The following is a 24,939-nucleotide window of genomic DNA, read 5'->3' as shown; positions in this document are numbered from 1 at the left end:
CTGGGGTTTTTTAGAGGCTCCCTCCACCATGAATTTGCCCAAACTGGGCTGTTTAGAGGCTCCCTCCACCATGAATTGGTCCAAACTGGGGTTTTTAGAGGCTCCCTCCACCATGAATTGGTCCAAACTGGGCTGGTTAGAGGCTCCCTCCACCATGAATTTGCCCAAACTGGCCTGTTTAGAGGCTCCCTCCACCATGAATTGGCCCAAACTGGGCTGTTTAGAGGCTCCCTCCACCATGAATTGGTCCAAACTGGGGTTTTTAGAGGCTCCCTCCACCATGAATTGGTCCAAACTGGGGTTTTTAGAGGCTCCCTCCACCATGAATTTGCCCAAACTGGGCTGTTTAGAGGCTCCCTCCACCATGAATTTGCCCAAACTGGGCTGTTTAGAGGCTCCCTCCACCATGAATTGGTCCAAACTGGGGTTTTTAGAGGCTCCCTCCACCATGAATTGGTCCAAACTGGGGGTTTTTAGAGGCTCCCTCCACCATGAATTTGCCCAAACTGGGCTGTTTAGAGGCTCCCTCCACCATGAATTTGCCCAAACTGGGCTGTTTAGAGGCTCCCTCCACCATGAATTTGCCCAAACTGGGCTGTTTAGAGGCTCCCTCCACCATGAATTGGTCCAAACTGGGGTTTTTAGAGGCTCCCTCCACCATGAATTGGTCCAAACTGGGGTTTTTAGAGGCTCCCTCCACCATGAATTTGCCCAAACTGAGCTGTTTAGAGGCTCCCTCCACCATGAATTGGTCCAAACTGGGGTTTTTAGAGGCTCCCTCCACCATGAATTGGTCCAAACTGGGGGTTTTTAGAGGCTCCCTCCACCATGAATTTGCCCAAACTGGGCTGTTTAGAGGCTCCCTCCACCATGAATTGGTCCAAACTGGGGTTTTTAGAGGCTCCCTCCACCATGAATTGGTCCAAACTGGGCTGGTTAGAGGCTCCCTCCACCATGAATTTGCCCAAACTGGCCTGTTTAGAGGCTCCCTCCACCATGAATTTGCCCAAACTGGCCTGTTTAGAGGCTCCCTCCACCATGAATTGGTCCAAACTGGGGTTTTTAGAGGCTCCCTCCACCATGAATTGGTCCAAACTGGGGTTTTTAGAGGCTCCCTCCACCATGAATTGGTCCAAACTGGGCTGTTTAGAGGCTCCCTCCACCATGAATTGGTCCAAACTGGGGTTTTTAGAGGCTCCCTCCACCATGAATTGGTCCAAACTGGGGGTTTTTAGAGGCTCCCTCCACCATGAATTTGCCCAAACTGGGCTGTTTAGAGGCTCCCTCCACCATGAATTGGTCCAAACTGGGGTTTTTAGAGGCTCCCTCCACCATGAATTGGTCCAAACTGGGGTTTTTAGAGGCTCCCTCCACCATGAATTGGTCCAAACTGAGCTGTTTAGAGGCTCCCTCCACCATGAATTGGTCCAAACTGGGGTTTTTAGAGGCTCCCTCCACCATGAATTGGTCCAAACTGGGGGTTTTTAGAGGCTCCCTCCACCATGAATTTGCCCAAACTGGGCTGTTTAGAGGCTCCCTCCACCATGAATTGGTCCAAACTGGGGTTTTTAGAGGCTCCCTCCACCATGAATTGGTCCAAACTGGGGGTTTTTAGAGGCTCCCTCCACCATGAATTTACCCAAACTGGGCTGTTTAGAGGCTCCCTCCACCATGAATTTGCCCAAACTGGGCTGTTTAGAGGCTCCCTCCACCATGAAGTGGTCCAAACTGGGGTTTTTAGAGGCTCCCTCCACCATGAATTGGTCCAAACTGGGCTGGTTAGAGGCTCCCTCCACCATGAATTTGCCCAAACTGGCCTGTTTAGAGGCTCCCTCCACCATGCATTTGCCCAAACTGGCCTGTTTAGAGGCTCCCTCCACCATGAATTGGTCCAAACTGGGGTTTTTAGAGGCTCTCTCCACCATGAATTGGTCCAAACTGGGCTGTTTAGAGGCTCCCTCCATCATGAATTGGTCCAAACTGGGGTTTTTAGAGGCTCCCTCCACCATGAATTGGTCCAAACTGGGGTTTTTAGAGGCTCCCTCCACCATGAATTGGTCCAAACTGGGGTTTTTAGAGGCTCCCTCCACCATGAATTTGCCCAAACTGGGCCGTTTAGAGGCTCCCTCCACCATGAATTTGCCCAAACTGGGCTGTTTAGAGGCTCCCTCCACCATGAATTGGTCCAAACTGGGCTGTTTAGAGGCTCCCTCCACCATGAATTTGCCCAAACTGGGCTGTTTAGAGGCTCCCTCCACCATGAATTGGTCCAAACTGGGGTTTTTAGAGGCTCCCTCCACCATGAATTGGTCCAAACTGGGGTTTTTAGAGGCTCCCTCCACCATGAATTGGTCCAAACTGGGCTGTTTAGAGGCTCCCTCCACCATGAATTGGTCCAAACTGGGGTTTTTAGAGGCTCCCTCCACCATGAATTGGTCCAAACTGGGCTGTTTAGAGGCTCCCTCCACCATGAATTGGTCCAAACTGGGGTTTTTAGAGGCTCCCTCCACCATGAATTGGTCCAAACTGGGGTTTTTAGAGGCTCCCTCCACCATGAATTTGCCCAAACTGGGCTGTTTAGAGGCTCCCTCCACCATGAATTTGCCCAAACTGGGCTGTTTAGAGGCTCCCTCCACCATGAATTGGTCCAAACTAGGGTTTTTAGAGGCTCCCTCCACCATGAATTGGTCCAAACTGGGGGTTTTTAGAGGCTCCTTCCACCATGAATTTGCCCAAACTGGGCTGTTTAGAGGCTCCCTCCACCATGAATTTGCCCAAACTGGGCTGTTTAGAGGCTCCCTCCACCATGAATTGGTCCAAACTGGGCTTGTTAGAGGCTCCCTCCACCATGAATTTGCCCAAACTGGCCTGTTTAGAGGCTCCCTCCACCATGCATTTGCCCAAACTGGCCTGTTTAGAGGCTCCCTCCACCATGAATTGGTCCAAACTGGGGTTTTTAGAGGCTCTCTCCACCATGAATTGGTCCAAACTGGGCTGTTTAGAGGCTCCCTCCATCATGAATTGGTCCAAACTGGGGTTTTTAGAGGCTCCCTCCACCATGAATTGGTCCAAACTGGGGTTTTTAGAGGCTCCCTCCACCATGAATTGGTCCAAACTGGGGTTTTTAGAGGCTCCCTCCACCATGAATTTGCCCAAACTGGGCCGTTTAGAGGCTCCCTCCACCATGAATTTGCCCAAACTGGGCTGTTTAGAGGCTCCCTCCACCATGAATTGGTCCAAACTGGGCTGTTTAGAGGCTCCCTCCACCATGAATTTGCCCAAACTGGGCTGTTTAGAGGCTCCCTCCACCATGAATTGGTCCAAACTGGGGTTTTTAGAGGCTCCCTCCACCATGAATTGGTCCAAACTGGGGGTTTTAGAGGCTCCCTCCACCATGAATTGGTCCAAACTGGGCTGTTTAGAGGCTCCCTCCACCATGAATTGGTCCAAACTGGGGTTTTTAGAGGCTCCCTCCACCATGAATTGGTCCAAACTGGGGTTTTTAGAGGCTCCCTCCACCATGAATTTGCCCAAACTGGGCTGTTTAGAGGCTCCCTCCACCATGAATTTGCCCAAACTGGGCTGTTTAGAGGCTCCCTCCACCATGAATTGGTCCAAACTAGGGTTTTTAGAGGCTCCCTCCACCATGAATTGGTCCAAACTGGGGGTTTTTAGAGGCTCCCTCCACCATGAATTTGCCCAAACTGGGCTGTTTAGAGGCTCCCTCCACCATGAATTTGCCCAAACTGGGCTGTTTAGAGGCTCCCTCCACCATGAATTGGTCCAAACTGGGGGTTTTTAGAGGCTCCCTTCTCCATGAATTTGCCCAAACTGGGCTGTTTAGAGGCTCCCTCCATCATGAATTGGTCCAAACTGGGGTTTTTAGAGGCTCCCTCCACCATGAATTGGTCCAAACTGGGGTTTTTAGAGGCTCCCTCCACCATGAATTGGTCCAAACTGGGCTGTTTAGAGGCTCCCTCCACCATGAGTTGGTCCAAACTGGGGTTTTTAGAGGCTCCCTCCACCATGAATTGGTCCAAACTGGGCTGTTTAGAGGCTCCGTCCACCATGAATTGGTCCAAACTGGGCTGTTTAGAGGCTCCCTCCACCATGAATTGGTCCAAACTGGGGTTTTTAGAGGCTCCCTCCACCATGAATTGGTCCAAACTGGGGTTTTTAGAGGCTCCCTCCACCATGAATTTGCCCAAACTGGGGTTTTTAGAGGCTCCCTCCACCATGAATTTGCCCAAACTCTGCTGGTTAGAGGCTCAATCCACCCTGATTTTCAAAACAAATGTTGGTGCCAACCTCAACTTACTACAAGGGCCAAATTCACTGCTGGTGACAAGCTCTCCTCACTGCAAGTGCCAAATACACATGTTTCAAGGTGTTTTCCTACTGTCAGAGAGGTGGTATTGAGTGTGTAAAGTGTGTAGTTGTTAGGCTGTGATGTTGGGGTAATAGAGGGTCTTTGGTGTGTTAGATGCCCCCAGACATGCTTCCCCTGCTGTCCCAGTGTCATTCCAGAGGTGTTGGCATCATTTCCTGGGTTGTCTTAGTGGACTTGGTGACCCTCCAGACACGGATTTGGGTTTCCCCCTTAACGAGTATCTGTTCCCCATAGACTATAATGGGGTTCGAAACCCGTTCGAACACACGAACATTGAGCGGCTGTTCGAATCGAATTTCGAACCTCGAACATTTTAGTGTTCGCTCATCTCTAATTCTTACCATTTTGGGGTATATCTGTTTTGATCATTTGATCACCATTTTATTTAATTTTACTCTGCATATTTTAAGCGGAATGGGGGAAAGAGTCCCCAGTCACCGAATGCTAGTGTGGACCGTAGCCTTAGAAAAAATGTGCACGCAAATGTGGCACACAAAAAGATGTGAATAAATATATTCTCCTCATTACACTATGTAACAAATTTTTAATTTTTGTTTTGTCTTTGTTTTAATAATGTTATTTTCTGATTATTTAGATCTGAAAAGAATATTAAACGCTAATTTCAACTCATAAACTTTGCTTTTGGTAACAGGACATCGATATTTTAAAATCCTATATTTTAATTAACAAGCATATCATATGGCTAGATGATGGTGAAATATTCTAGACTGTTCTGAAAACTTCTAACGTCTACATCATTCTAGCCATGTCTAGACGTCGGTAGAATATACTAGACGTCTGCCTGTTTACTATATAAGCACCTCTGCTGGACAGTAGTACTTATTGTGATTGCAGTTATAGTGTGATAGTGGATAGCGATATAGTGTGAGAGCAAGTGCAGTAACTGAATAGGACATAGAAATATAGTGTGTAGTAGTTAGATGCAGAGATGGCATCAAGAGGCTGTAAGCATTCTGCGGATTTTGCTACATATATGGCGAATTCATCAAGACGCGAGCCAAGAAATATTCAATGAGAACATCAATCACGATGGGTGAAGCCCATAAGGTATACTTGGGAGTACAGGTTGGGGACCAGGACAAACCCTGGGCACCTCACTAAAGTTGTGAAAACTGCAAAAGAACACTCGAGGGATGGTTCCAAGGGGAAAGAAGAACCATGAAGTTTGCTATTCCAAGAATTTGGCAAGAGCCTACCGAACCACTCAACCAACTGCTACTTTTGCATGGTCGATCCCTCCAAATGTCAGAGTGGCAAGAATGCACTGGATATCCTGAGATCCCATCATCAATTGCCCCAGTACCACACTACACTGAACTCCCCATACCTGCACCTCCTGAAAGAAATCAGCCATCATCAGAAGAAAGTGGCACATCAGATTTTGAACCAGAAGATGTAACTGATCCAGTCTATGGTGTCAGTAAAGGAGAAACGGAGAGGTACTACCACAATCAAAAGGATCTCAACAACTTGATATGAGATATGGGACTCACAAAGTCCAATGCTGAGCTACTGACATCCAGACTGAAGCAGTGGAACCTTCTGGACGAAAGTGTTCAAGTTGCTGACCAGCGGAAACGGCATCGAACATTTGCTAGGTTCTTCAGCAATCGTGGTGGTTTGTGCTACTGTCACAAAATCACTGGTTTATTCTTTGCAATTGGTATTGCCTTTAACCCACATGAGTGGGCACTTTTTATAGATCACTCATCTAGAAGTTTAAAGGCTGTGCTGCTACATAATGGGAACAAGTATCCGTCTATTCCTTTGGCTCACTCCGTACACTTAAAGGAGGACTACAGCAACGTCAAGACTTTGTTGGAGATGCTGAAATATGCTACTCATCATTGGGATGTTATTGGTGATTTTAAGATAGTTGCGTTTCTTATGGGTTTACAGGGTGGTAACATAAAATATCCCTGTTACTTTTGCCTATGGGACAGCAGGGACAAGAATGTGCATTACCACCAGAGGGACTGGCCACAACGTACTGAGTTCTCTTTAGGAAAGAGCAATGTAAAATGTGAGCTTATATGTAAAATGGAAGTTTAATAAATCTCGACTCTTACAGTACTGTATAATGATATTATTTTTCTATGACATTTTGTTATTGTATATGAAGATAGACAGCTGAATATAGTAGTTTTTTTTTTTTTTCCTAATACCAGACATTTTTAGTTTTTGATGCCCTGGTCATAAGAGCAAAGTTGATTAATAATAATAATTAGTATTTTAAGTAATGCCAACCTATGCACAGTTAGGAAATAACATTTGACTTATAAGGACAAAAACTCTGTTATCTTCAGAAATGTATTACATGTATGGTCACACTCTTAACAAATATTTCAAACAGGTGACTTGTTAGTGAATCCAGAAGATGCAAGATCTACAATTCCCATCTCCCAAATTGCTCCTGATATTGTCCTCGCTGATCTTCCAAGAAACATTATGCTAAATAATGAGGAACTTGAATTTGACCAGTCTTCTGAGTATTTACTGGGTATTTTACAGCTTTTAATGTTATCATTATCTTCAAATGTTTGTTATTCTGGAAAGAACCAAACAACAATTGTCTAGTTTTTGTATGCCAATTGCTGCTAAAGTTTATTCAACCATTAAAGGGGTTGGCCACTGAGTGGCATTTATCACTTATCCACAGAATAGGTCATAAGAATATGATCCTCGGGGGTCTTGCTGTTGAGACTCCCTCAATCACAAGAACAGAGTCCCTTAGCACCCTGTTTGAATGGAAAAATGGCACGTCTGATCACTTGTGTATGTACTTCTAGGGACAATTTCCCTCTCTGATCCATTGTAGTCAATAGAGCAGTGGTTACACATGCATCTCGCCACTCTGTTGGCTCAGGGGACCTAGCCATTATACTTTTATTAACTATTCTGTGGATAAGCAATAAATGCTGCTTTAGGTTCCCAATCCCTTCAACTATCTGACAAAGCTGCTACCTTTTCAATGGTAAAAATAGTTGATGAAACAAGTCTATTTATTTTTTTAAATTAAAAAAAGCATTATTAGTTTAAAATCTGCTGACTTAATGCATTTATTTTGTATTCTGCAGCAGGAATATAAAAAGTTAAGAAACAGACTATGCTGTAACTTTTTGTAGCAACGCTGATTTTAACTGTTTAGTGACAGCTGCAGAACTGATGATTACACAATCAATGCAGCTGTAGCTAAATACTTCAGATCAATTAGTACAAATTGTACAGCGCTGCAGAATATGTTGGCGCTATATAAATAAAATTTATTATTATTATTAATTAGTAGTTCTACAAACAGTCCAGTGCGGCCCTAGCCTTAATATGGACATTATAATGGGACTGTGAGGACACAATTTGAAGTATTTATGTTCTTTAAATGTAAATTCTAGGTGATGGTGGCTTTGGATCAGTCTATAGAGCTGTGTATAGAGGTAAAGATGTAGCGGTGAAAATTTTCAACAAACATACGTCCCCACGACTTTTAAGACAGGTAAGGAGCCCGGTTAATGCTGATCTGTCATCATACTATATCAGCCTCCTGATAGTTTTCGGTTGCTAGGTCATATCTGCAAAGCCTTTAAAATACCAGTACAATGAAAATCACCAAAAAGTGACCTCATTTTTAGAAATTATACCGTTCAAGGAATTTCTCAATGGGCATTATTATCTTTTTAAACCCAAGATTCCTCCCCAAAGATTAATATGCAAAGTGAAAATTAAAATTTTTAATTTCAAAGGAATATATTGAATGAAACAGAAGATACAGTAGGTAAGCAATACAACAGTGGGCTACGTAACCCTAGATTAATGTCAAATATAGATGAGTATGTATTAGTAACAGAACAAACAGGCTTAAAGCAAAAATATTAAACCTGATACTAGTAAGGCAAGCTGCAAGATTAAAAATGTTTGTAAAGAAAATCAAACAAATAAAAAGTGAAGAGGGCTGTTTACCTATAATGCAAATATCAAGCTTTGAATTCTTTGTCCAAGTTTTATAATTGCTGACAACATGACAAGCCCTGAGACATGATCAAACATTATCAGACATTAGCCCTTATCAAATTGCATCAGAGTATAGGGTATGGCAGCATTGATATTTTGAAAAAGCAAAATCGAGTCAATGTGTTTTATTATTTCTGATGTTGAGGTACCTTTACATGCTATATGAATTGTATCGAACTGCAAGAAATATTGAAGTGGTTTATTGGAGGCATAGGAAAGACCAGCTGGTTTCAGGCCTAGCAGGAAAACTGGAGCCAATAACGGATCTGATCGGCCTATGAGCCTCTGAACTAATGTATGCATAAAGTCTATATAAGGGGTGTTTTTTTCAAGATTGCTTCCTATTCCAAAAAAACAGAAACCTAGATATCTTAATACACTCATATCATTTATACACTGAGATACATGAATTGGGGCCACAAAATAAAGCTTCTCCTACTAATGTGTAGCTTTATTCAGCCCACTGTCGGTTTTTCCATAATGTGCCCCTGGTGAAGAGCTATCAGTACATTTACTGAGAGCTTTTCACTGTCAGAAGGGTGTTTCTGACAGTCTAGCCAGGGATTCACCTCCTGACAGTCTGTCTGCAGCACTATACTGTGAGGGGGCACTCTTTATCGCCCAGTGATGACGCAGGGCGTTCCCGGCTAGACTGTCAGTAATGCCCTTCTGACAGTGAAGAGCTCTCGGTTGCACCGATGCTCTTGGTCTTCACCAGGAGCACATTATGGGAAAACCGACAGCGCACTGTCAGCTCTCTAGCGGTGTATAATACCACATGTGCCCCAATGACATCAAAAGTCCTCTTTAAGTAAAGTTTTGAGGAGCGTTGAGCATGCAGAGCATGCTCCTTAGAACTACACGAGCATACTGCCCCTGTGTAGTATGCCCGTTCATGAAGAAAGCGCAGCGAACAGCATTCATTGTCATAGTTTTCCATGAGCTTAAAGGGGCTCTATCATTGGGAAAAGTCATTTTTAGCTAAGCACATATTTAGCCTTTAAAAAGGCTATTCAACACCTACCTTTTGTATGTAAATTGCCTCCGTAGTTTTTGAATAAGTCTGTTTTTATTCATATGCTAATTAGCCTTCTCGGTGCACTCCGGAAGTGTCTCTGTGCACCCTCTATTCTCTATGTGCATGAGAGCAGAGAGGCTGCTGTGCTGATGACTCATCTCTCTGCTCTCATAGCAGACACAGACATTTCCAGAGTACATGGAGAAGCATATCACTAAAAGCATATCACTAAAAATGGACTTATTCAAAAACTACTGAGGCAATTTACATACAAAAGGTATGTGTGGAATAGCCTTTTATGCAAGTATGTGCTTAGTTAAAAATTACTTTTCCCAATGATAGAGCCCCTTTAATTTGCATATCAATAAAAATCATTTTGTGCAAAAAAGGCAGACAGGAACAGAAGAAGGAAGTTAGGACTAGAATAGCCTTTCTAAAGGCTATTCCAACATTGAAAAATGCATAGATCTATTGATAGATTCTCTTTAAGGCCTAGACTACCCTGCGTCCTTAAGGGGTTAAATATGGTTATGTTTGTGGGGAACCCCCTATAATACATAAGCATGTTACAGCCGTAATGTAGTACTATATTACATATGAATGCACAAAAAATGTGAGGCAGAGAATCCAGTTCATGTGTGTAAACACAGTACTCTGTTTTTAAAGGGAAGGTATCACAAAAAGATCTATTTTTAAATCAAGTTTTATGTTAATTATATTTAAGATTTGTCAGTTTTTAAAATTAAAATTGATGCCACCATCTGTATTTTTTAAAAGTACTATATTTTGTAAGTTTCATTCTGGCTACTGAGCCTAATAACAGACTGACATTTGCCATTTCTGTAGAGGTTTTATTTGCATCAGTTAGATTATGTCAGCTTATCTACACTCCCCTCCCTGCACAGAGCCTGTCTAGAGAACTCTCCCATAGACTTTAATGAGTTGGCTGCAGAGTATTGCTGCCTATGGCTTTGACTTTACTGTCAGGGATATCACTAAATGCTGTTAACCGAACAGAGGAGAAGCTCAGGTAAATTGGCAGCATCCATAATCATATACAGAAAATGGAATTACAAAAATCTATATTAAAAAAATCAGTATGGATAGTGGTTTAAAGTCCTTCCTATAGTGTTTAGCCACACCCACTGAATCAAAATGAGTTCTGCTGAGTGATGTTCAGTAGACTGATATTGTGGAATAATACTGTACTTGCTATATTCACCCATTGTTGTTTGAAACTGACTTTAAAACTGTACTAAAATCATGCTCATGTAACATTTTGTTTTTACTCGCCTATTTTCAGGAACTGACAGTGCTTAGTCACCTCCATCATCCAAGCCTAGTCTGTTTACTTGCAGCAGGTGTTCGACCTAGAATGCTAGTAATGGAACTTGCCCCAAAGGGTTCTCTTGATCATTTGCTTCAGCAAGACAGTAATAGTCTGACTCGAACTCTTCAGCACAGAATAGCTCTACATGTTGCTGATGGACTGAGGTAAATTGAGAAGTGATCAATCATGTAATGTTAATTTAATGTTTACACTCTGTTTACAAAATGTCACTTGTTAAACGATGCTGTATTAGGGCCCGTTCACAAGGAGTAAATGCACGTGTATTTTGATGTGTAAAAAATACACGTGTAAAAATAAGACTCCCATTGACTTCAATGACATTTTTTTTACACGTATAAAAAAACACGTCAAAATACACGTGTAAAATGTAATTGACGTCAATGGGAGTCTTATTTTTACATGTGTATTTTGCCAAAATACACGCGCACGTACATGTGAACGGGCCCTTATTGAATACAGTAGTTGATATCTGCAATTTGCCTGAAGGGCATTCAGTGCCGAAATATTGTTTATGCTTACCAGCTGTAAAATAAAGGGTTTTTTTTGTGAGCTACTGCATGCAGCTTTACTTTGTATTGTAAGTGTTAAAAACATTTCTATTAAACATAAGCAAGCTCAAATTTACTGGAGTCCTGTCAGTCTTTTTCATACATTTGAATATTGAGGAGGGGTCCAGTCAGCCCCCTGTGAAGTCATGCACCTTGCCCTGACTTCCTAGAGAGTGCTGCTTCTCACAAGAATTTCTTTACATACTGTGTCACCCTTTCACAAAAGCCAGTATACCCGGCAATCTCATATTTGTATTCCAAAGAGCCATCTACATATTGTACAATATAATATAGAAACCTGTCCCTGATGCTCCGTAGTCTCCCAGCTTGGTCTGTCTTGCTGCTCTGGCAACTTGTTTTAGTGGAAGTCCCCATAACATTTGGCCTCTGAGGCCAATCTGCTGTTTAAGGAGAGGACACAGGATGGAACAGGTAGTCATGCATGGCAGGGACTTCTGCTGGAGCAAGTCACTGGAGCAACAGGACTGGACCAAGCTGGGAGAACCTGGAGCAGTGGGGGACAGTTGATTATGTTTTTATGTTTGTTTTTTTTTGTTTGTTTGTTTTTAAATCTTCACACTCCCTAGCCTCCAAATATTAAAAAAAAAATGTTTATCCTGTACATCCCTTTTAATACTAAAATGTTACGTCAACACATCTTCTTGTTCCCGTTCCCTGCATTCCTGTGAGTGCAGAACAGCTGCACTCTTCTTCATGCTGTGTTATGAGCTTCCACTTTTTTCAGGTGACTCTCGCTGTCCATGTAAATAAAGAACAAATTCAGCTTTGACTAAACTAAACAGCTTCTCACCCGCTAAACAGTTCCTATGAGCAGTTTTATGAGAGCGTCTCCCATAAGTGATATTCTATTATTTGCTTCTAAATGTCCTTTTAATAATATCCATAAAGAAGAGACATGGAAAAAGTCAGTAATATGTTATTTTATTAAACTTCTACAGCAGATATATCCACTGTCATTTATTTTGGCTTGGTGAGATAGCTGCATGTTGTAATGTACTAACTCAGTATTAGTTTTATATAATCTGTTGGTCCATTTTGTGTTCTATAATGAAAATATTGCAAAACATCTCGACATATTGTTTTGTCCACAATCTATATTTGTTTTTTTTTTCATTTTGTCATAGGTATCTTCATTCATCAATGATAATTTATCGAGACTTAAAACCCCACAATGTTCTACTGTTTACTTTATATCCAAACTCTGCAGTTATTGCCAAGATTGCTGACTATGGTATTGCTCAATACTGTTGCAGAATGGGGATCAAAACTTCCGAAGGCACCCCAGGTAATAAAGATTGTGCACAGGCATGCTAAAATGTTGTCCATTTGATTGATGCCTAAGAAAAGAATGCTATTATAAATGATGATAATATTTCTTATTATTATTTCGTAATGTTAGTATTACTTTTATTATTGTTGCTGTTGTTAATATGACATTCTCTTAACTCAGTTACTGTGTGAAGGGAAGCTCTTTCTTATACAGATGTTACCCTCCTTAATTTTTTTTATTTTGGCAGGACATGTCCAGATATATGTATCATGAAAGAACTACTTAACAACATGCTTTTGTGATAGTGTCACAAAATTATAACTAGGGTTGAGCCGATCTTGACTTTTCAGGATCGATTTTAAAATCCGATTTCCGATCATTTTTCATTCAAACCCGATCTCGATCCCAATTCCAATCCCAATGCAAGTCAATGGGATTTTTTTTATTAATCGGAGATTGGATTTTAAATGCAATCCTATTCACTACACAGCATGGAATCTAACAATTGAACGCTTTAATTGTTAGAATCCACACTGTGTAGAGAATCACTAAGTAGCCAGAGGATTTTTTTTTTAATCCTCTGGCTACTTAGTCCCCCCTGGTGTCCACTTACCTGCAGAGATGGCTGCTCCGGTGCCCGGTGTTCTTCTTCACCTCGCTGCGGCTCCACGCTGCTCTTCTAGCCTCGCTGCCCCCTGCCTCCCAGGTTAGGAGAGCGTGAGCGGGTTAGGAGAGTGTGGACGGGTACTGGGAGGGGAGACGTCACGTCTCCCCGCCCTGTACCCGCACACACGCTCCTAAGCCACAACCCCGCCTTCCTAGCTCTTTAAGCACTAACCTGGGAGGCGGTAGCAGCGAGAAGAGCAGCGTGGAGCGGCAGCGAGGCGAAGAAGAACACCAGGCACTGCAGACCAGCCATCTCTGGAGGTAAGTAGCTACTAGAGATGTTAGTTTAGTCTCCCATTAGAATGAATGGAGACAGCCGGCGCGCAGGGGGTTAAGGCTGTGTGCCAGCTGCTTCCATTCATTCCTATGGAACCGCAGCGGAGCCTTCACACTGAGTATACACTCTGCTCAGAATGAGCGGAGGTTATACTCAGTGTGAAGGCTAAGCAAAGCATTGTGGGAAATAGTACCGATCTCGGTCTCACCTAAAAAGATCGTGTTCGGAATTCCAATCGCAATCATGAAATTTTCTCGATCGCCGATCGGTATCCGATCTTTTCCGAACACGATCGCTCAACCCTAATTATAACCTATAATTGTCTATGTGCAGTCACCCAGTATTAATGTTGTAAAATTGTAGCCTGTTTTACTGCCAGGTTTTTGATAGCATGTTAAAATATTGTATTATATTGGTTTCAATTGGTGTCCTCAGTAGCAGATAATATTATAGCCTTTTTGGCCATTACTCATCAACTCAGCAATTGTATATTACTAAGATGCGGCCTGCGGTAACATTAGAATTTCAGATGTACCTGTAATGGTTGCAACTAGTCTTCTCACAAGCAATGGGGCAGCATCATAGTGTGGGCAGTGCATGCTTACTCCTGGCATAACAAGGGAGCCTGCTGGTTCACTCTGTACCCCGTGGCTATTGAAAACCAAATTGCCTTCAGCTACACCAGAGGCGTAGTTACAGCACAAGGGGCTCAAGCACATCTGAGTGGACCCCTACCCAGGTATACCAATATCACCACAATGTAGTGGTAGATACCAATTGTACACAGGACTCTGCAGAACATTTAAATAAATACAATACAGGAAAAGTATAGTGACTGTAAGAAGGTGACAGGCAGGGAGCGGGAATCTCGCTATATCTCCCACAGGTTTTTAACTTATGTGTGGCCCAGTGTGGGTCTTATGTAGGCCTCAGCTCCAGGCGTGAGTCCTTGGCTTATTATTGGGCCAGAAAAAGGCTGCAGATCCTGTACTCCAGTGCAGATCCGTGTAGTGAGAGGAGGCGGCTGGGTCTGTCCTGTAATCCTAAGTCTGTTGAGGCAATATTGTGCTTGTTTTGTTTGTGTGGCTGGTAGTAAGCCACACGTATAGATAGATAGATTATAATTTCTGTTTAGTTAGTCGCTCGGACAAGCAGGAATTTAGTTTTGCCTTAAGTTAAGGCTGTATTTTGTTTTGCTCATTTGTGCCTGAAGTGAAGGTTTATTTATTTTCTTGTTTTTCTAAATAAACCTGCTTGCTACATATTTTGTGTCCCTGTCTTGACGGTTTGGGTCCGCACACTGCTTCCATCGAGTTACCTTCCCCACATGACTTACAGGTGATATCTCTAACTGTAACCATTCATATTTTTTGTCTGTTCCATCTGGATTGGACCAAAAAGTCAATTTCTTCCAGCCATGGCTAGTCTTTGTAGAGTTTGTAACGCATATCTTTGGCTCCTCAGATTTCCAGATGCCCAACCTACATTTTCCTAATCCACATTAAGTCCCCATCATGTTGCTAACCTCAATTACAAAATAAGTCCCTTTAAATTAATAGTGCCCCTGCAATTCATAATGCATGCGAGTGTCACATTAAATTTATACTGGCCAATTTCACATAGATTAATACCCCACTGTATTACCTATTCTGCCCCTGATGCTCCCTTGCATAAATATTGTCTCAAATCATGTACTCATTATAAAGCTTGTTTGTGTTTCTTTTAACGGGGTATCCTTATAAGAGGCCATAAATATATGATTGGTGAGGGGCCAACAGTTTGTCCCCTGTACGGATCAGTTATTTGGGGTTGTTTCTGGTCCCTTTATTATACAGAGAATGAAACCAGAATATAGTTCCATGCACTGTATGGGTGGCACTACTGCATCACGACTTCAGTTGATATCAACGGGAGCAGCAGTGCAATGCCGTTGGGTCACTATACTGTGTTCAGAGCTATCCACTTCTGACTTCATTTTCTATCTATTGCAGGAACCATAAGCCCCCACAGATTGCTGATTCATGTGGGGACCAACATCTGGTGATCTTCTGAAGATATGTGCATGCAGGTGTAGGTCTTAGGGGGAGTTCACACAGAGTATTCTGGTCCGTCATTTGGTACATAGACGCCGCGGGAGGATTTGCAGGCCGTATACGTTCCCATTGTTTTCAATGGGAGTCAGTACCGTACACGCGGCGCTGTCTTGCGGCCGCCGCAAAAATACAGCCGCAAAATAGCGCCGCGTGTACGGTACCGGCTCCCATTGAAAACAATGGGAACGTATACGGCCTGCAAATCCTCCCGCGGCGTCTACGTACCAAATGACGAACCAGAATACTCCGTGTGAACTCCCCCTTAGTGATATGAATGAACGCTGCACATGTTGAACTCTTATTTGTAGGAGGTTTGGTGCATATAATTTTTTGTTTGGTTTCTGCTTTTAGCAACTAATAAACATTTATTTGCATCTTTTTTAAATAACCCATTCACGTTAAATCAAAATTGCATGAAGGTGCCTGTTTATATACAGTACCAACTGGCATTCTGACAATGCTGCAAGTGTCTACTTTAAAGAGGACCTTTCATTAGATTGGGCACAGGCAGTTTTATATACTGCTGGAAAGCTGACAGTGCGCTGAATTCAGCGCACTATCGGCTTTCCCGATCTGTGCCCCGGGTAAAGCACTATCAGTCCCGGTACCGTAGCGCTTTACAGTCAGAAGGGCGTTTCTGACAGTTAGCCAGGGACGCCCTTCTGCCCAGCAGCGCCTATTGCGCTGTACTGTGGAGCGGGGAGGAACTCCCCCCTCCCCTCCTGATAATACTCGTCTATGGACGAGCTGTGTGAGCAGAGGGAGGGGGTGTTCCTCCCCGCTCCACAGTACAGCGCGATAGGCGCTGCTGGGCAGAAGGGCGTCCCTGGCTAACTGTCAGAAACGCCCTTCTGCCTGTAAAACGCTACGGTACCGGGACCGATAGTGCTTTACCCAGGGCACAGATCAGGAAAGCCGACAGTGCGCTGAATTCAGTGCACTGTCAGCTTTCCAGCAGTATATAAAACTGCCTGTGCCCAATCTGATGAAAGCTCCTCTTTAAGAAAATATATACGGTAGCTATGGTTAGTTGGATGATTTTGCAATTTAGGTTTGATTTGTCCATCTCAAAACCGTGAAAAATTCCCAGAGACCCTTGGCAGTGAAAGGGTTAATTCTTGTAGTTTGGCCTTTTTTGAGGCATTTGTCATCTGATCACTAACAGAATGTTTTTATTGTCGTAGGATTTAGAGCACCTGAGGTTGCAAGAGGCAATGTTATTTACAACCAACAGGCTGATGTCTATTCATTTGGATTATTGCTGTATGATATTCTGACAGCTGGCGCTAGAATGGTTGAAGGGTTGAAGTTTCCAAATGAGTTTGATGAACTGGCTATCAATGGAAAATTGCCTGGTATGTTCTCTGATGGAGAATTTTCATCTATTATTCCAAGTGCCGTAAAAAATATTGGGCCGTATTTTGCAAAATTATATAATGGTAACTAGCCTTGTTGCCCACAGTCACCCTGTCAGCTGTTAACAGTTTTGACATATGAGGTTTAAATTTCCATTTGCTTATTAGCTGACCAGAAAGAATATAATAGTGCTGTCTGTCTCCTTCCTTGTCTCTTCTAAATTACAGCAAACGGTGTGCTCACTTCACAAATTCTGCCAGTACGTAGCTATAATATTCTTTGTAATTACATAACTGTAGGCTGCACAATGATTAATGTTCTGTGTTTATGTGGCATCAGTGTTGGCAGAACTAGAGTAGAGTATTTTTAGTTTGGATCTTGCGAGATTTGCCTGGCTGTTTCGTTTGGACCGAACATATCCAAAACTAAGTTGCTAACATTATACTCTTGACTTATCTTCAGAGAATTATGATTGGAGGCCCAAAACAGATGATCACACATAAAAAACAGTGTTTCTCAACTCCTGAGAGTTTCGATGCGGGTCTTTGGGCCTCTTGATTGATGTTACTGACCAATGTAGTTTGTAATTGGGCCTCAGTGGTCTGTGACATCATTGAAGCAACCCAAACACTCTTGTTGGAGCCCAGGAGAGTTAGTGCCACTATTTTGTTTTGTTTTTTGTTTTTTTGGAGGGGGTTATGTTTGCTCAACCCCTGTGGGCCTCCGCTCATTATAGGATATTGCCTTTACCCAGGGCAGACCTGGCAATATGGTATGCTGCCTTTATCTAGGAAAGACCTAGCATTATAGGTTGCTTCCTTTACCTAGGGCAGACCTGGCATTTTGGTATGCTGCCTTCACCTGGGACAGACCTGTGATTATGGTATGCTGCCTTTACTTAGGACTAACCAGGCATTATGTTATGCTGCCTTTCAATCACAGACCCACTTCGATAATACTCTCAGTAATTGATCGTAAAATATTAAATATAATTCTTATGACATGTTGAATATTTTTAATTATTCTTTTAGATCCAGTTAAAGAATATAATTGTGCTGCATGGCCAGAAGTTGAAATTTTGATTAAAAAGTGTTTAAAAGAAAATCCTCAAGAGCGCCCCACATCTGCTAAGGTATGCATTTCAAAGTATATTTAACAGAAAACATGTAGAATAAAAATCCCTTTTTACTTTTTTTTTCAAAATCCATATGGTTAGGCAAAGTGACATTACTTACTATAGAGCATGTAACTGTGTACTTACTAGTAAAAACTACATTTCCCAGTCATACCTTGCTCTGTGAGTATCCTAACTTCCACACTGACCATTACTCCTAACAGAAATAATTCATTCTCTGCACATGCACTGTCTATTAGGTTACCCTATGTATTATTATGTCTACAAATGAAAAAAGAAAACACAACGCAAAGCGGCATGTAGTGTAATACTGTTTCCAATATATAAAAAAAAAACTGTGCTCAGACAGCTAAGGTGGACTTGAAGGATAAAAATACACTTACACAAATAAAATTCAATGTGGTGAAGATGCACTCTCACCTTTTAAGATTGTGACCAGTCACAACCACTATAGTAGCGTGTAGATATGGATTATATCACCAGTAGGCAGCAGGACACCAACTCGCCTTGGGATGCTGAGTCTAGATGATAGACAGTAATTCAAGAAGTATAGGAGAAATGTTCCCCAAAACAGTTGAACGTCTGTGCTTTCTTGGTGAAAAAGGCTTTGTGTGTTTGTGCAATTTAATAAAAGCATTTTTTTCACCGGACGTTCAACCTGTTTGGGGAACCTTTCTCCCACACCTCTTGAATTAATTGTATGTTTATGTAGTACTGATCTAATAAGCTGCTATAGGAAAGTGAAAGACCTAAACTGGACAAGTTCGTCCTGAATTAAGATGGACTACAGGTCCATCTTAATTCAGTGGTAGGGAAAGCGGGTTTTCATTGGGCTTTTTCTAGTGGCATGTACACTTTTGTTAATTGCTTTCAATAGGTGAAACAGTGATATTTTGTAGCTTACTTTTATATGAAATATGGATGTTATTGTGGGAATACCGTTTAATGGGTTGAGTTGCAGTAGCAGCACAGCTTCTACAATATGTATAGTGCTCTGCTTGGCACTCCTCCAAATGCTGCATCTCTTGTATTAGATGATCTGTGGGGTCCCAGGTGTTGATCCCTCACTGATTACATATTATATACACACCAGTATATAAGCCCTGGAAAACCCCTTCTATACTAAAAAAAGGTGCTACACAATATTAACGAAGTAGAAGCTACGTGATCTACCTTAATGTCATGGTTGTTGCTCAATTTTAATTAATATCTTTGCATTTGGTGTTCCAAAACATGTTTACCTTAGTGTAGTTACTATTTGTACATGTAGGATGTAGACAGTGTGTCTAGGGATAATTAAGCAGTATTCATTACATCTTTAAATATTTACTGTTCTTTTGGTATGTTAATAATTTCAGCTATTTTTGAGTTCCCTATTATATCACCATGAACTCCAATTTAAACTGGATTACATAGAGTATTGCTTACACTAAGTTCACAGCATTCAGGTTTCCATCCCTCTGGTCCACATTGGAAACCCTAAGGATACCCTGTCTGCTTAAAATCCATGGACCCCATATACCCATGGTGGTGAACCTATGGCACGCATACCAGAGGTGGCACTCGGAACCCTCTCTGAAATAGATTATACTGCATGGGGCCACTTTGCAGCAGATTGTACTGTATTTGGCCATTGTAGAGCAGATTGTATTGTCTGGGGGGTCACTGTGAGGCAGATTGTGCTGTGTAGGGGCCACTGAGGGGCATACAATTCTATGTGGGGGCCCTTCACTATTTATATTACACAGTATCTGTTTTATAGCAGACATGTGAAACCATATTATTACAGGCTGTAATAACATTGCACAGTCACTATAAAACAGATCCTGTTCGATGTAAATAGTGAAAATTAATTGTTCAAAAGTACCAAATGCAGAGACCTTTACCGATCACTACAAAGTTGTTTGTATTCTTGAAAGCTCTGTAAAGTCCCATTCACACAATCGTATTTTGTGGGCCCGTAACTGTCCGCAATTGTGGATCCACACAAAATTAAGGTTAAATTGCTGTGTTGGCACTTAGTGATACATTAGTGGGCTTTGGGTTGCAGTTTGGGCACTCAATCTCTAAAAGGTTTGCCATCACTGACATAGACTATAATGGGGGCCGCACGATTTCTGCCCATTTCATTATAAAATCAGTGGAGAGAAAAGGAGTCCTCCTTGCAGGACCTTTCTCTGCCAATTTAAGTGTGATCTGGGATGGAAACAATCGAACGCTAGTGTGATCCTAGAGTTGATGTTTTTTAGAGATGCTGTTAATACGTGCAGTAGTAGATATGTGACTGTGAGCCATTCAAATTGAAAGAAAGTGTGTGCATGAATAAAATCTGTTTCTTGCTTATTTCACTGGGGGGCACATTTAAAAAAAAAAAAAAAAAAAGTTAACAACACCATCCAATTTAAGAATGTGATGTACAAACATAGAGTCTTTCTCCAGAAATTTGTCAGGGTATGGGATGCATGGTATGACTCCCTACTGACTCATCCCTCCACCAGGTTACTAAGGGTTGAGCTTTCCTTTAAACTAGACATTCTCACTGATGGCTTACTGAATTATTGAGAAATTCATCAGGACCCTATGTCATGATTCCATTATTGTATTTAGGATGACCACAATAAGGAATCATGGCTGGGTTTCTAGAAAGTTCTAGACTATTGAATGGTTGTATCCATTGGCAACTAATCAAGACAACAAAATGGTTATAGAAAATCTTTAAAGCAATGCAATATGTTTAATCATATATATTTATCTAAGTCCAAAACCATAGAAAGTTCCTGAATTAATGGTCATATGCACTGGCAACCTTTCAAGACCACTAACTGTTACCACTAAGAAGGTTAGAGGAGGTCTTTAAAACCTTACAAAAAGTTTAATAACTTATATTTTCAAAAATGGTCAAGTTTTTACATGCAAATTTAAATATGGTTATGTTCATATGAAAACCCCTTTAATGTTATTGAAGTGCCCTTAAAAATAGTATGTCTGTTTCCTATAGGTCTATGATGTCCTGAACTCCGCAGAACTCCTGTGTCTAATGAAAAATCTTGTAATATCCAGTACTCTAACCGCTGAGTGCATGGTTGCTACTAATCCACGATTTAAGGTGCCCACTGTTTTGGTTGGAAGTGGCAGTACTGACAAAGGGCAGATATCCTCTGTAAACTTAATAAAAGGTGGACATACTTGTGAGGTATTTCATTCTTAAACAAAACATGTACATTTTTCCACATCATTTTCATTTAATCTTTTTTTGACACTATAAGTCTATCCATTCTCAGAAAGACAATAATAAAAATGCATCAGAGCACCATTTTGAAATCATTTAATGCCTAAGCATTAAAAACAATACATATATTACTTGGAAATCAAGCAGACTTTTCCTCTTGTTACTGTCTACTTTTGTAAAAAGGGTACTCCAGTTATTTCAAGTTACCCTTTATCCACAGGCTCGGTTATCCTGTTGATCAGTAGGGTGCTGACTGCTAGAATACAAACCAACCATGAGAATGTAGGCCTCATTCCCCCATCTTAATGGAGCAGAAAGTCAAGCATACTCATTTGCTTTTATTCATCCTTGATGGGACATCCAAGAACAGGACTCAGTTGCCTCTGATAGTCGCAATGAATGGAGGGCAAGCCCAGCTAGCCACTCTGTTCATTCGGTGGTACAACGAACCCTGTTCTCATGATTGGTGGAGGTGCCAGCAGTCAGACTCCCACCTGTCAGCAACTTACCACCTCTCCTAACTTGAAATAACCAAAATATTCCTTAAAGGAACATAGAAAGGACATTGTTTTCCTTAAATGAACGAACAGCTATAGTAGCTAGTTTTTTTGCTTGCTTTGTCAATATTGTACTTATAAATTAAGATGATAACACTAGGAAGAGAAAGTGTCAAACTGTATATATTCTTACTATTACACGTGATGTCTTAATCACAACACCAAAGACCTAAACTCCAATATAAATTGATAAGGATTTTGTAAGAACAACATATTCTGTATGTGACTTTATAAGAGCTATTCTTCATGTATCTACAATTCTTTCACCTTGATTTCAGGATATTTGTGAGAGTAGAATCCTTTGTCTTTCATTTGTGACTATACCTGAGGAAAGGGAACATTGGATCTTGGTAGGGACACAGGCTGGTGACATTCTGGCTGCACATGCTGAGGATCTAAAGTCAAAACATTGTGTTCAGAAAATGCCTGACTCTGTCACATGTTTCTTGTTTTCGTGTCAAGTACGACAAAGGTATGTCATACGTAATCAACATTATTATTATGAATGTTTCATTATTAATGGCACACAGAGATGAAATTCTCCATCTGTGAATACTTAACGACGGTATATAAGAAGGTGCTCTTGTTAAAATATTTTTGCAGAAACTATATAGAAGATGATTTAAAGATAATTTTTTGCTTTACAATTACTTATATAGCTTACTAGCAGGAGGACCCGGCTTGTGTAACAGTGTCATCCACAGTGCCCTGCTTCTTTAAAGCTGACATACAGCAGTGAAGAAAAATGGCTGGGTTGCTATGGAAACCTGGAGTAAAACTCTAATGTGTGGTACTCTGTGCAGAGCCGTGTATCTAATCCTCCGGCATGTGGTACTGTGTGCTGAGGCATGTATCTAATCCTATGGCTTGTACTGTGTGCAGAGGCATGTATCTAATCCTCCCTGTGTGGTATTGTGTGAAAAGGCATATATCTAATTCTCCGGCATGGGGAACTGTGTGTAGATGCACGTATCTAATCCTCTGGCGTGTGGTACTGTCTGAAGACGTGCATATCTAATCCTCTGGCGTGTGGTACTGTGTGCAGAGGCATGTATCTAATCCTCCAATGTTTGGTACTGTGTGCAGACGCATGTATCTAATCTCACCCATGTGATATTGTGTGCAGTGGTACGTATCTAATCCTCCGGCATGTGCTATTGTGTGGAGAGGCACATTTCTAATCCTCTGGCGTGTGGTACTTTGTGGAGAGGCACGTATCTAATCCTCCCCCGTGTGGTATTGTGTGCAGTGGCGTGTATCTAATCCTCCGGTGTGTGGCATTGTGTGAAGACGCATGTATCCAATCCCCCGGAGTGTGGTAATGTGTGCAGACGCACGTATCTAATCCTACGGCATGTGGTACTGTGTGCAGACGTGCGTTTCTAGTCCTCTAGCGTGTGGAACTGTGTGCAGACGTGCATATTCAATCCTCTGGTGTGTGGTACTATGTGCAGACATGCGTATCTAATCCTTCAGCGTGTGGAACTGTGTGCAGACGCACATATCTAATCCTCGGTCGTGTGGTACTGTGTGCAGATGCAGGTATCTAATCCTCCCCTGTGTGGTAGCATGTGATACTGTGTGCAGACGTACGTATCTAATCCTATGGTGTGTAGAAATGTGTGCAGATGCGCGTATCTAATCCTCTGGTGTGTGTTATTGTGTGAAGACACACGTATATAATCCTTGGTTGTGTGGTACTGTGTGCAGACGCACGTATCCAATCCCCTGGCGTGTCATACTGTGTGCAGATGTGCGTATATAATCCTCCCCCATGTGGTACTGTGTTTAGAAATGCATATCGAATCCTCCGGCGTGTTGAACTGTGTGCAGATGTGCATATCTAATCCTCTCCTGTGTGGTACTATGTGCAGATACGCGTATCTAATCCTACAGCATGTGGAACTGTGTGCAGACGTGAATATCTAATCCTCGGTCGTGTGGTACTGTGTGCAGACGCACGTATCTAATCCTCCCCTGTGTGGTTCTGTGTGAAGAGGCACATATCTAATCCTACGGCATGTGGAACTGTGTGTAGACGCGCGTATCTAATCCTATGGTATGTGGTACTGTGTACAGACGCGTGTATCTAATCCTCTGGCATGGAGAACTGTGTGAAGACGCACATATCTAATCCTCTGGTGTGTGGTACTGTGTGCTGAGATGTGTATCTAATTCTCTGGCATGTGGTACTGTGTGCAGAGGCATGTATCTAATCCTCAACCATGTAGTATTGTGTGCAGTGGCATGTATCCAATCCCCTGGCGTGTGGTACTGTGTGCAGACGTACGTATCTATTCCTCTGGTGTGTGGAACTGTGTGCAGTCGCCCGTATCTAATCCTATGGCATGTGGAACTGTGTGCAGACGCGCGTTTCTAATCCTCTGGCATGTAGTGATGTGTACATATGCATGTATCCAGTCCTCCCCATGTGGAACTGTGTGCTGACGCGTGTATCTAATCCTCCGGTGTATGGTACTGTGTGTAAACGCGCATATCTAAGCCTTGGTCGTGTGGTACTGTGTGTAGACATGCGTATCTAATCCTCCGGCGTGTGGTACTGTGTGTAAATGCATGTATCTAATCCTTCGGCATGTGGAACTGTGTGCAGATGCATGTATCTAATCCTATGGAGTGTGGAACTGTTTGTAGCTGTATCTAATCCTACGGCATGTAGTACTGTGTACAGGTGTGCATATCTTATGCTTTGGTGTGTGGAACTGTGTGCAGATGCGTGTATCCAATCCTTTGGCATGTGGTACTGTGTGCAGACGCATGTATCCAATCCCCCGGCGTGTGGTACTGTGTGCAGATGCGTGTATCTAATCTTTCGGCATGTGGAACCGTGTGCAGACGCACGTATCTAATCCTTCAGTGTGTGGAACTGTGTGCAGAAGTGCGTAGTTAATCCTCTGGTGTGTGGGGACTGTGTGCAGACGCGTGTATGTAATCCTCTGGCGTGTGATACTGTGTGCTGATCTGTGTATCTAATCCTCTGATGT

General features: G+C 42.2%; 1 protein-coding gene across 1 annotated transcript in view; it reads left to right on the top strand.

Moving 5' to 3' along the window:
* LRRK2 (leucine rich repeat kinase 2) overlaps positions 1 to 24,939 on the top strand; it is a 170,821-nt gene that overhangs the window by 117,412 nt on the left and 28,470 nt on the right. The window contains exons 39-46 of the mRNA XM_075274148.1: positions 6,765 to 6,911; positions 7,801 to 7,901; positions 10,738 to 10,928; positions 12,479 to 12,639; positions 16,845 to 17,015; positions 18,048 to 18,148; positions 21,150 to 21,344; positions 22,216 to 22,409. Of these exons, the coding sequence (XP_075130249.1) occupies positions 6,765 to 6,911; positions 7,801 to 7,901; positions 10,738 to 10,928; positions 12,479 to 12,639; positions 16,845 to 17,015; positions 18,048 to 18,148; positions 21,150 to 21,344; positions 22,216 to 22,409 (1,261 nt within the window). The remainder of the gene's footprint in view (positions 1 to 6,764; positions 6,912 to 7,800; positions 7,902 to 10,737; positions 10,929 to 12,478; positions 12,640 to 16,844; positions 17,016 to 18,047; positions 18,149 to 21,149; positions 21,345 to 22,215; positions 22,410 to 24,939) is intronic.

The sequence above is a fragment of the Leptodactylus fuscus genome, chromosome 5, assembly GCF_031893055.1.
Source record: "Leptodactylus fuscus isolate aLepFus1 chromosome 5, aLepFus1.hap2, whole genome shotgun sequence".
Classification (NCBI taxonomy): Eukaryota; Metazoa; Chordata; class Amphibia; order Anura; family Leptodactylidae; genus Leptodactylus; species Leptodactylus fuscus.
The sequence above is the reverse complement of the archived record's forward strand: the minus strand, read 5'-3'. Positions and strand labels throughout refer to the sequence as shown.